Consider the following 13,251-nt stretch of genomic DNA (forward strand, 5'->3'; position numbering starts at 1 on the left):
ACCTCCAAACGGTGTCGAGTGTCGACTATTTAGCCTCAAGGTCGTCTCTCTCATCGTTTACCAAAAAAAAAAAAAACTCCTAAAATTTTTTCCATTTTTATTTTAATAAAATTTTTTTTATTACTTCTTTTTTTGCCATCGTAAGGAAGATAATTTTCCAAAAATTATTGGTTAATTTTTAGTTTTCTAAATTTTATCAACGAAAAAAGTCGCGAAGTGGACGATTTTTAAGAGGTTAGAAAAATTAACATAACGCGAAATATTGCGTTATTGTAGGGATAAATTTTTTTTTTTCTTTAGGAATTTTTATTTGTGCCATTGCATGGAAGAGATATTTCCATAAAGAGATCGTTAATTTTTATTTCTTTCAATTTTATCCCGAAAAAAAGTCGCGAAGTGGACTAGAAACTAGAAAATTCTCAAAAAATTATTTCTTCTCCTGTCTTTATAAATTCTTTTTGTATCATCGCAAGGAGGACAAATTTCCTAAAAACGTTCGTTAATTTTCATTTCTCTCAATTTTAAAAAAAAGTCTCGAAGTGGAGATTTTTAGGTTAGAAAATTATCATAACCAAAAAAAATTGCTATTTTTTCTCGAATAAAAATTTTTCTTACTTTACAAATACTTCTTGTACTATCGCAGAGGGAAATTTTCCAGAAATCGTTTAATTTTTAGGTTAGAAAATTGAAAAAAAATGAGTTTCTATTTGTACCATTAGGAAAATTAAAATTAAAATAAAATTCTTATTTGGTAAAAAATTTTGAGGTTATGACAATTCTAAGCGAATTTTAAAGATTGTTTGCTATTTTAACACGATTTTCTCGTTTTTTTTTTGTCTCACGTTTCAGTCTTTTGTATTTTATTGTTTTTCAAGATTATATTTTTTTTTTGTACTCGACTCTTCTATTTCGTTTATATATGTATAAATATGTGAATAACCGTTCGACAAAACACGCCCACGCACCGACGACAAAACGATATCCGCGCGCGTTCGTGCTCTTATGTGAATGCACCAACTAAAGGTTACGCTAGGTAAAGTCAAGTTCAGTCAGTAACTATGTCGTGCTCTTTGTGTATACGATCTGATACAACTCTCTCGACCACGTGTCGATTCAATCTCGAGACTAATTTCAACATAAATTCTTGTACATATTTATTTCTCTATACGTTTCTTTAAACATATACTGCAGCCTCGCTTTTTTAATTGCAAAAAAAAATTTTTTTTCAGCTTAAAAAGTTTTTTTTCAATTTTTATTTCTTTATTCACATTTACTATTTGTATTCTTTTTGTTAGGCGCTTTCTTTTAAATTGAGGTTATTTTTTCGAAATATGTACCTAATTATTTTTTTAAAAAAATTTTTTTTTAATTTTTCTACGATTTATTTTTTGCCATCGCCATGAATGTAAATTTCAAAGAATTAATCATCAATTTTCATTTTTGGATGTTTTATCATTGAAAAATGTCACGAGGTGGAAGAGGATTGGAGATTTTTCGCTTTTTTCCACTTTTTAGGTTATGTTAGAGAAAATATTTATATGTACTCGATTTCTGCCATTGAGAAGAGTAGAATTTTCAATAAACGGATTATTTTGATTCAATTTTGTACGAATTAAAAAGAATTAAAATTTCGAGGTGGGGTATTTTGAGGTTAGGTTTTCTTTTTTTTCGTATTCTATCGATTTTTAACCAACTTTAATAAGACATTTATAATATTTATTTTTTCCAAAATATCGAATTTAAAAATAATTACCAATTAAATTATTTTTTCTATTTAATTAATTTAAAATTCGTAAATTGCGAATATTTCTAAAATAATAATAATATTGTTTTAAAATACATAAATTGTGAATATAATTTTTCTTTCTAATCGTCGATAATAAATTTTTTTTTTTTTTTTTTTTGACGCGAGTTCAATAATAAATTAAAGATTCTTGTGTTTACAAAAACACATTATCTTTGACAAGAATTTCTTATCAGACAATAATCGCGTATTTGTTTTTTTCAGCAAACGAAAAATCAATGATGTTTCGTTAATAAAATGAGAAAAATACTTTTTTTTTAAGAAACATAAAACATTTCATATTTAAGTAAATATTTAAATAAAAAAAATTTAACAATAATTTTTTCTTTTTGTTTATTTTTATAAAAATATAACTAAATTTATAGGGAAAAAGAAAAAAAAAATTGGAAAAAATTGGAAAAAATTGAATTTTAAATAAGTTGACATTCTATGTAATATACACTAATAGCCGAGAAGCTTAAAGCATCAGCCCTACACAAAATCTATAGAAAGGGTTCGATCCCAGATAAAGACAATTTTTTTCACTTATATTTTGATGTAATTAATTTTCAATTATGTAAAACTGAATAAATTTTTAATAATAATAATAATAATAATAATAATAATAATAATAATAATTACAATGTTTATAATAATAAATATCAGTAAATTAAAATAAATAAGGAAGAAAATATGGGATCATTTTTTAACGGAAATTCGAAATGGCACAAAGAGAGGTTGAAGTTCATTTATTTAACTCGGGGAAAGGAAAAAAAAAGGTAGAATTGGACTCGAAGTATGCTGGTCCATTATTTTCGTGGGGTGTAGGGAGAAAAGCACGCGGCAAGTCTGCTAATAATACAACTTCGTTGCTTTGCCTAGGCTTGGGGAAAAGGGTGTCAGACAACGAGACTAGGCAGTTGGCCAGTCTCTTTATGTACATATATATATTTCTTATTTTTTTTCCTCTTCTCAAATTATACAATTTACCATTTTTTCCATTTTCACATTTTTCATTTTCTAAACAAAGAAAAATAACAATTCTTTCTAATACCAATTTAAAAAAAAAAATTTGTTTTAATAATAAATCTTCATTATTATTGTTATTATTATTATTATTATTATTATTATTATTATTATTATTAATATTATTATTATTATTATTATTATTATTATTATTATTAGTCCTTATATTTTACTATTGTTATTATTATTAATTTTTTGTATTTAAAACGAAAAAAATGTATTTAATTTTTTCTTTCTGTTCTTTTTGTAAAACATTTTTCAATTTACGTAATTATATATGTCCTTGTTTTGTCAGAAGTCACATGTTAAGTTAACTATATATATATATATAAGTAAAGAGAGACGAATTTGGTTTTTAAATTGTCGATTCATTCGCATTAAAATTTATTTTAAAAACATACACTTTTTTTGCTTACGTAACACAACAGAGTTAACTGTTTTTTGTTAATTTTCTTTTAATGGAAAAAAATTGAATTTTTTTTTTTTTTGTTATTAATTAACAATATATATGTATTTAATTATAGATTTCTTTTTGAAACAAAAAATACTCGTATTTTAAGATGGAAAAATATTACCGCTTGCGAGAAAGCATATATAACGCCCTCTCTGTTACTCATATATGTAATTTTAACTGCGGGCTTTTTGAAAATTTTAAATTAATTTTTCAACTTACATTAATTTTTGTGTAACTAAATATTTAAAAAAAAAAAAAAATTAAGACACTTTTTTCAAAGAAAATAGTTAATTAAAATAATAATTAACAAAAATTATGGTTAGTAAAATAAATAATCGAAGAGAAAAATAGAAATAATAATAAAAATAAAAACAATAATAATAATAATAATAAAACAAAAAAAAAATTGGCACTACACCCAGGGAAATGATATATTTGTCTCACAGCCTAATAAATATTTATTTGATTCAAATAAATATTTGTTTGATTCAAATAAATATTTATTTGATTCAAAAAAATATTTATTTAAATCAAATAAAAATTTATTTGAATCAAGTCAAAAAATTTTATTTACGCCAAATAAATAGTCTATAGTAGGCTGTGAGACAAATATACGTTTATTTAACTCAAATATATTATATATATATATTTGATTCAAATAAAACATTTCTCTGGGTGTAATATATATTAATAATAATAGAATAATAAATTAATTAAATTATTAGGTTAATTATGTAATAAAATTTAAAAATTAATTATTACATAAAATTTAATAGTGATAATCATTGACTTATTGTGCAAATATCATTTTTTTTTATTATTAATAATTGAATGGAAAAAGTAGTAAAAGTTTGATGGGTGAAAGTATACATACATATATATATATATGTAGTGTTAAAAATTAGTACATATATATATATAGTTATTATTTCATAGCAATTATAATGTACCATTTCTGGTCGCATGTTGTTGAGAGAAAGTTGATACAGCGACATCTTTTATTTTTTTTAATAATTTTTAATCTCAATTATTTATTTCAATGGCAACTTATACATTGAAAATTATATTTATTTATATTAATTTATATTAATACATTCCATTTGATAGTGGAAATAATTTTCTAACATTGCTTTTCTTAAAATATAAATAAATTTATTTTCATTATTATTATTTTTGATATTATTTTTATTATTATTATTATTATTGTTGTTATTTTTGTTATAATTTATTATTATTATTATTATTATTATTGTTATTTTTGTTATAATTTTTGATTATTATTTTTATTGATATTATTAATTTTTTTATTAAATAAATTTGTTGGCAATGATATTTAAAAAAAAAAAAACCGTTATATATATGCGTATGAAAAAGGTAAAGAACTTTCTTTCCTATTCGACTCGGCAGAAAATATATATAATCGTATGCGCGCCTTTACTCAAGGTAAAGGGGCGGAATGTTCGGTATGCACGTTGCTTGGGGAACTTGAAAGACGCGTTAAGATGAGCGAGGTGGACAACTGGTTCTAAGCTGCGTGTGTGCATCCTGACCTCTTCCATCCCAACCGTTCTTGTAATTGACGGCTCGAAAATACGCACAAATTATATTAATTTTCTCCATTTTTGTAAATTTTTATCATTTATTTGTTTTTGTTTCTTTTTTTTTTTGTAGCTTTCTATTTAAAACTTTTTTTTTTTTTTTTTTTGTTAATTATCAATAAATAGAAAAAAATTACTCAATAAAACTAAATTTTCATTTTCTTTATAGAAATTAAAATTTTGAAATTGAATATTAGCTCCGTGGTTTAGGTATCCGACTGTTGTAACCGAACGATTAGGGTTCAATTCTCGGTGGAGGTGTATTTTTTTTTTTTTTATTCCTATTAAGCAATGGGAGAGAAAAATTTATTTTTCCGTCTTAAATCGAGAAGAGGAAGAAGTATTGTTATATTTATATATATTATTTATTAGCGAATGTAACATATATAAATATATATATATATATATCGATACCTGAAATAAGGGAATCTGAATACCGGAATCAAATTTCAACAAGTTTTATCGAGTTACGTTGCTATCCCATTTCAACGTCCATGTTATAGCGAAATCGATCCAAGAAACCTGATTATTTGATTGTTTTTCATTTTATAAATTGAAGCTAGTCAGGCGAGGGAAGTAAAAAAAAAATTAAGTAATAGATTCAACGATCTTTCAACGAGACGCGTGTAAAATTTAAAAAAAAATACAATCGAAACTCGAAATGTCGATATATCTCGATATTTATCCATATATCGATACTTGAATTATCGATTCTCAAAATATCGATATTTAAACTATCGAATTTAAATTCGATATATCGAAACTTAAACTTTCAATTAAAAATTCGATATATCGATACTTGAACTATCGATAACAAGTTCGATATATCGATACTTTGACTATCGATTAATAATTCGATATATCGATACTTGAACTATAGATAACAAATTCGATGTATCGTTATTGGGACAATTGATTAATTATTCGATATATCGATACTTGAACTACCGATGACAAATTCGATATATCGCTATTGGAACTATCGATTAATTATTTTTACATATAGATAAAAATCGATATATCGATAACTGAACTATCGATGACAAATTCGATATATCGCTATTTTGAACTGACGATTAATTATTTTTATATACCGATAAAAATCGATATATCGATAACTGAACTATCGATGACAAATTCGATATATCGCTATTTGAACTATCGATTAATTATTTTGATATATAGATAAAAATCGATATATCAATAACTGAACTATCGATTCTTAAGTATCGATAAATAATTCGATATATCGATACTTTGAATATCGATTAATATTTTGATAGAAAATTTAATATATCGATAAAAAAAATCGATATCGATATTTTTCAGTTATATTTATTAAAATTTTTTAAATAATTTTTATAAGTTTTAAATAATAAAAAAAATACTCCTTTATAAAAATTTCACTCACGGAATGACACGGAATTTTATATTATTTACATATATCTACTGAATCCTTTCTAATAGAGCGGAACGTCCGCTATTTGATAGGAGGCAAATGTTTCAAGTCCTGGAATGCAACAAAAGGACATGAATATAATTGCAAAGAGTTTGCTCGTAAGAATTTGAGAAAAAATATCCTCCTTTTTCTTAATAAAAAAAATTGTTACATATTATTGGAAAAAAAATAAATTCTTAGTTACTTCTAAATGTTTTTTCTTTTTTTAATGAAAATAATAATTTAAAGGGAAAATTTTCATATTTTTTTTCATTTTAATGTAATAATAATTAATTTAAAAAGAGAATATTTTATTTGAAAAAATTTATAAAATTCGATAAAAATGAATAAAAGAAAAAAAAATAAAAATCGATTTTTATTATATTAAATTTGCATCAAGGATATCCGGAAGAAATTTTAAATGTGGAGCATTTCGATCCAAGTTGGTATATAGATGAATTAACATATAGAAATCTCAAGCAACGAGAATTCTGATGACTTTCAGGCCACAAGATTCAGATTTAGAGATAATTTTTTTTTCTCCTGACATTAGGATCACACTTTTACTAATTTATAGAAATTTTTCTTTTTTGTTAGAAAAAAAAATTTTTTTTTTTTTTTTATAGAATATTTAATATTTCTTTCTATAAACGAAAAATTCGGTTAAATATTTTATCCAAAAAAAAAATTTTTATTTATTATGCGCCATCTCCAGGAATGTAAATTTGATTTTTTTTCTACTTTTTAGGTTATGTTAGAGAAAATAATTATATATAGTCGATTTCTGCTATTGAGAAGAGTAGAATTTTTAATAAATGGAATTTTTTGATTCAATTTCGCAGGAATTAAAAGAAATTAAAATTTCGAGGTGGGATATTTTGAGGTTAGGTATGTTAAAAACGACTAATTTGATAGCAAAAAAGAAAGAAAGGAAAAAGAAATGTCAGCAACACTAATTCAAGTATTTCAATACAGTTAAAAATAACCGAATTAAATTCATTTTTAGGTTATATAAATATATAAACAAATATTTATTAACTAAGTTACTTAGTTAAATTTTACTAGTTTTTTTTTAGATATTTTTTTAATTATTTTTTAGTTATTTTTTTACAACTAATAATTATTTTTTACAAATTAAAATTAAGGGTTTTCAGCACAAATAAGAAGGAGAAAAAAATCATTTTCCAAATAAAAATATTATTTTTTCAAAATAATTGTTTCTCGCACAAGTTTTGAGTGACGAGATACATTTTTTTTTTGACAAGAGAATAGTGTCCTTGACTCTTTTTTTTCGTTCAAAGCAATTATATTGAATAAAAAAAAATTTTTTTTTTCTTTCCCAGACAACTGATAAATACACGTAGGTGGAAATAATTTACGGATTTGTACAAAACGATATAGAGATAAAAAAAAGAGATATACTTATATATATATAGGGATATAGTGTATGGACAGTCACGATGGTGTATATAGAGACGTAGTAAGCAGGAAGTAGCATCCGGTCGGTATCAAACACGATATATACCCGTTTTACACACATCGTGTCTGTATTCTTTTTTTTTTTTGTATTAAATCAAACGTGTATGTTCTAATAACATAATAATCAAAAATCAATTTCAAAAAAAAAATTCTAATTTTTTACTTTTGTTTCATTTTTTCAAGAAATGAGAACCCCTGCAATTTATTAATTTTCTCAGTCATTGAAAATTCGACATGGAAACATAACCTCTTTTGCGGATTTTAGTCAATTTTTTTTTCTTTCTCACATTTTCCAAAGAAACTAGTTTCTTGCCATCGAAAGGATTTTATTTTTAAAGAGAAAAGTACAAAAAATTGATTCCATTAAAATCTAGAGGGAAATTAAATCGCGAGGTGGAGGTTAACGCCATTTTTTCCAAAGAGTTGGGAATTTTTTTTACCCTTAAAGGGGGAAAAAAAAAAATTATCAAAATATTGAATAGTTTCGATTTTCTTTTACCAACATTACAAAATAATAATTATAATAATAATTAGAAAATTAAAAAATGTTATTTAAATAAATTTTTTCTTAGAAATAATTGATTTTTAAAAAGGGAAAAATTTATTAAAAAAATTCATCGCCTTGAGAGTGAGAGAGAAAGAGAGAATCAAGGGAGGTGCGTGCGCGACGTACTGTCAAGTATACGAGGTCATAGCAGTGCCAGTGCAAAGAGAATCGGCTCTTTCGAGGCGGTTTATTGATCGTCGGCCAAGTTTCAATGTAGCGTACAGTCTCCCGACGTGCATTATTCTTCTAGGTCGAGAGCACGTGGTCGAGACTGCAAAAAAAAAAGAGAAAAGAGACCGTTTAGCGTCACGCAAATTTAATTTTCATTTAATTTATAGCATAGCATTTTTTTCTATTATAAAAAAAAAAAAAATGTAGACCAATTTTTTAAACTGCAAATAATTTCTCCATTTTTTTAAAATAATGTTTGAAAGAAAAATTATAAAAGAATTATTTAATTAAAAAAAATAATTACTTTTTTTTTAACAATGATAATTGAGAAAAAGAGAGAAAAAAAAAAAATGAAATGTTTAATCAAGGAAAAGAGAAGTGTTCTCAGTAGTAGAACCGCATTGAAGGGCAGACCGGCGAAGTAGACAGAGTTCGGGTCGTCCCGGACGCGTTCGTTTTCAAAACCCGCAATATGGCCGCAAGCCACGTTGCGGGTCAATGATCTGTTCTCCCTGTCTCTTTCTGTCTTCCTCCCCCTCTTTCTCTCTTATCGTTCGTCGATTTACACGCATGTGCGTAAATCTTACCCTTGCATTCATACTTCTCACATGGCTTGCCATGATGTACCCTTCGTCATCCCCTACGACGATAATCCATGTTCCATTTTTTTTTCTTTTTTTTAACTCGAAAATGTAAAATACTTTATGCAAATGTTCACTCGCTAAAAAACGATTTATAAAAAAACAATTCACTTTTGTCGATATTTCGATATTTTATGGCGATTTGAACTTTCCAGGTGGAGACGATTTTGGCATTTAGGTTAGGATTTCTCCAAATTAGACATTTTGGCCAAATTATTCACTCGTCAAAAAGCGATTTATAAAAATACGATTCAATTTTATCGGTATTTCGATATTTTACGACCATTTGAACTTTTCAGGTGGTAATTTTTTTTTGGTTTAGGTTAGGATTTCTATTAATTAGATATTTTGGCAAAATTGTTTACTCGCTTAGAAGCGATTTATAAAAAACGATTCAATTTTATCGGTATTTCGATATTTGAACTTTCCAGGTGGAGACATTTTTACATATGTGTCATTTAGGTTAGGATTTTTTCGTAATTACAACATTTTGGTAAAATGGTTTACTCAATAAGAAGCGATTTATAAAAAAAAAAAACATTCAATTTTATCGTTATTTCAATATTTTACGGCCATTTGAACTTTTCAGGTGGAGAAATTTTTTGTACAAGTCGATTAGGTTATGTTAATCAAAATATTTTTCGAAAATTAGCCACCTTAACAGAATTGTTCACTCGTCCGGAAGCAATTTGGGTAAACAGAATAGAGTTTCGTCCATTCCTCGATATTTCGTACACATTTGAATATTCCAGGTGGAGGCGTTTTTGCTCAAATCGCTTAGGTTATGTAAAAACAAAACATTTTCATTACTTAAACATATATACCAGAAAAGTTCACTCGTCAGGAAACAATTTCCGTAAACAAAATCGAATTTCGTCCACTTCTCGATATTTCGCAGACATTTAAATTTTCCAGGTGGAGGTTTTTTTTAGTCACTTAACCTAAAAAAATTTTTTTTTTTCATTTTCAGGGCACAAATGGTCCAAGGCCAACTTACGCTGGGGCGAATAATGGTAATGTGGGTAGCGGTGGCGCTGGTGGTGGCGCAAGTGGAACAGGTGGCGCCAGTAACGTGGGAGTTGGTCCAAATGCAGGAAGCGGTGGCGTTGGCCATGGACTAAAAGGTGGAGCTGGTGGTGGGCCAAGGGGTGGTAATCCAGTGCAATATCGTGCAAGTGGTGCCGCATGGGGAGCAGCGCCATCACACGCAGCAGCAGCGGTGGCAGCAGCCGCCGCAGGTTATCCGCCATATACTCGGTATCCAAATGCCGCGGCCGCTGCAGCAGCAGCGCAAATGCCAGTTGGCGCACAACAGATACCACCAGCTCCAAATCCATATAGCGCCACTTCATATGCCCAACATGCAACCGTAAATAATCAAGTATGAAATTTTTTCAAAAAAAAAAAATCCACTGATTCGGACTAGCATCATTTGTAAAATAACCTCTTTTTTGTAAAAAAAATGTCCGCTAGTCCGAATTTTTTTTTTCTGTTCTTACTTGATTATAATTTTAATACAGTACGGTGGACAACGAGTACCAACAGCCTCGTCACCGGCAAATACAAATAGTAGTTCCAGTAGCGCCACAGGTAGTCAAAGTGGTACAATGAGTACTAACCTTAGCAATAATGCAATGCAGGGACAGCAGGTGGAGCAATTGTCGAAAACAAATTTGTATATTCGTGGCCTCAACCAAAATACAACAGACAAAGACCTCGTCAATATGTGTTCTCAGTAAGTAAACGTTTTTAAAAAAAAATTACAGTAAAAACCCACGTATAGAATACATTACCGACTGATGGCAAGTTAGATTTCTATATCGGTAATTTTTTTATATTTTTATCTTTCCAAAAAAAAAACTGTTTTACCATCAGTCGGTAAGGTACATTTCTATATCGGTAATTTTTAATATTTTCATTTTACCTGTTTTACCATCAGTCGGTAAATTAGATATCTATTTTGGTATTTTTCTTCCCATAAACAGACGGAAAAAAAATAATACTTTTATTTTCTTCCAAGTTCAATTACATTTTGTTTATGTTTCATTTTTTCAGGTATGGAACTATAACCTCTACAAAGGCGATTCTGGACAAAAATACCAATAAATGTAAAGGTAGTTATAAAGATAAATACTTATTTACAAAAAAAAATTATTTAAGGGAAGGGCAATTTTCCGGAGCATGAAAAATACATTAAAAAATTTTCCAAAATTGTTCCAAATTTTTTTCTTGCAAATGTATACAAAAATCACTAAAATACGTATTTCATCGATGAGTTCCGTATTTAGCGGTAGAAATTTCATGCGAAGTTACGTATCTAAGGATAAAATACGTATCTTTTGGTAAAATACGTAATACTTATCTTTTGGTAACATACGTATTTCACAATAATTTGGGGTAATTTGCATATGCCATATGCCGTATCGTACGTATCTTCTGGTACAAAAACGTAATACATCATAATTTACGTATTATGATGTTAAATGAGTGTTTCATAGTATATTACGTATCTACTGGTAAAGACCGTATTTCATGATAAATTACGTATTTCATGGTAAGTAACCTAACCTTCGGTGAAAAAAAGTTATTAATAATATACGTATTTTACGGTAAAATACGCAATATATGATATTTGAAGTATTTTAATGTAAAATGCGTACTTCGTCGTAGATCACGTATCCTTTGGTAAGAAAACGTAATTCATGATAATTTACTTATTTTCCGGTAAAAGAGGTAATAAATGACAATTTACGTTCTTTGAGGTAAAAGGCATATTTTTTGCCTACGGCGTATCTTTTGTTAAAAATCGTATTTAATAATTTACGTGTGTTTGCGCAACAATGCGTATATCTCCGTAAATTACGTAAGATACGCCAAAATAGTATGAATTTCGTGATAAATTACGTATTATGACGTAAATCGTGTATATCTCGGTAAATTACGTATCTTAGGACGCAATACGTAAACATTTCGTAATAAATTACGTCTTTTACTGTAAAATGCGTATATCTCGGTAAGTTGTGTATCTTACGACAGCTTACGTATGAATTTCGTGATAAATTACGTATTATAACGTAAATCGTGTATATCTCGGTAAATTACGTATCGTAGGACGAAATACGTAAACATTTCGTAATAAATAACGTCTTTTACGGTAAAATGCGTATATATCGGTAAGTTGTGTATTTTACGACAGTTTACGTATGTATTTCGTGATAAATTACGTATTTCGACGTAAATTGCGTTTCTAACGGTAAATAACGTTATGTTACTGTAAATTACGTATAATTAGGTAAATTACGTAAACTCTGGTAATTTACGTATTGTTAGAAAATTTTTTTGGAACATTTGGAAATTTTTTTTTTCGTATTTTATGTATATATTTTTACATGGTTTTTTTTTGTCAAAAATTATTTTTGGTTTTTTCCTTTTTTTTGCAGGTTATGGCTTTGTAGACTTTGAGACACCGTCGGCGGCAGAGGGTGCTGTGAAAGCACTGGTGTCCAAGGGCATCCAAGCGCAGATGGCGAAAGTGGGTATCTGGTTGCTCCGTAGACTGGCCAGTGTACGTTGGTTGTGCATGCAAGTACAGTAATACCAGAGTAACAGTAAACCTCTCTCTTTCTCACTATCTCGTTCTTTTTCTTGTTCTTCTCATTTTCTCCCTCCGTCCTCCTTTTTGCCATCTCCCTCCAACACCTAACCCCCCTTACTTTCTTTCTCTTTCTCTATTTTTCTATAACTTTCTGTCTCTCTCTCTCTCTCTCTCTCTCTCTCTCTCTCTCTATTTTCTATTCTTTTTTTTTCTTTCTCTCTTTTTCTCTCTCCTCCCTTACCATCCCTGTCCCCTCCCACTCTCTCTCTCTCTCAATTTCCAATCATCAAAGCTAATCAATAATATTCCATTCTTCTCCAAAGAGAGCAGTAAATCACGTAAGATTTAATAATATAAATTATTTTTTTTAAAAAAAAAGGAAAAATAGTTTTAAAAAATTTAGAAAATAATGAAAAAAAAAACGAAAAAGAAATTAAAAAATTAATAACAAAATTTCAAAACTGATATTCGACTCTTTCAAAATTAAAGGAAAATTTGTGATTGGCTTGAAACTTCCCC

General features: G+C 27.6%; 1 protein-coding gene across 9 annotated transcripts in view; it reads left to right on the forward strand.

The window, feature by feature from the left end:
* Positions 1–13,251, forward strand: part of LOC127277583 (protein alan shepard) — a 39,329-nt gene that overhangs the window by 8,088 nt on the left and 17,990 nt on the right. For 6 of the 9 annotated variants that reach the window (XM_051298833.1, XM_051298837.1, XM_051298834.1 and 3 more), the window contains 4 exons: positions 10,108–10,518; positions 10,658–10,872; positions 11,193–11,251; positions 12,578–12,723. In XM_051298833.1, coding sequence (XP_051154790.1) covers positions 10,108–10,518; positions 10,658–10,872; positions 11,193–11,251; positions 12,578–12,723 — 831 coding nt within the window. The remainder of the gene's footprint in view (positions 1–10,107; positions 10,519–10,657; positions 10,873–11,192; positions 11,252–12,577; positions 12,724–13,251) is intronic. The other 3 variants (XM_051298835.1, XM_051298838.1, XM_051298840.1) reach the window with 2 other exon arrangements.

This window comes from Leptopilina boulardi, unplaced genomic scaffold, assembly GCF_019393585.1.
Source record: "Leptopilina boulardi isolate dan_hultmark-lab unplaced genomic scaffold, ZJU_Lbou_2.1 LbouV2_169, whole genome shotgun sequence".
NCBI classification, from domain to species: Eukaryota; Metazoa; Arthropoda; class Insecta; order Hymenoptera; family Figitidae; genus Leptopilina; species Leptopilina boulardi.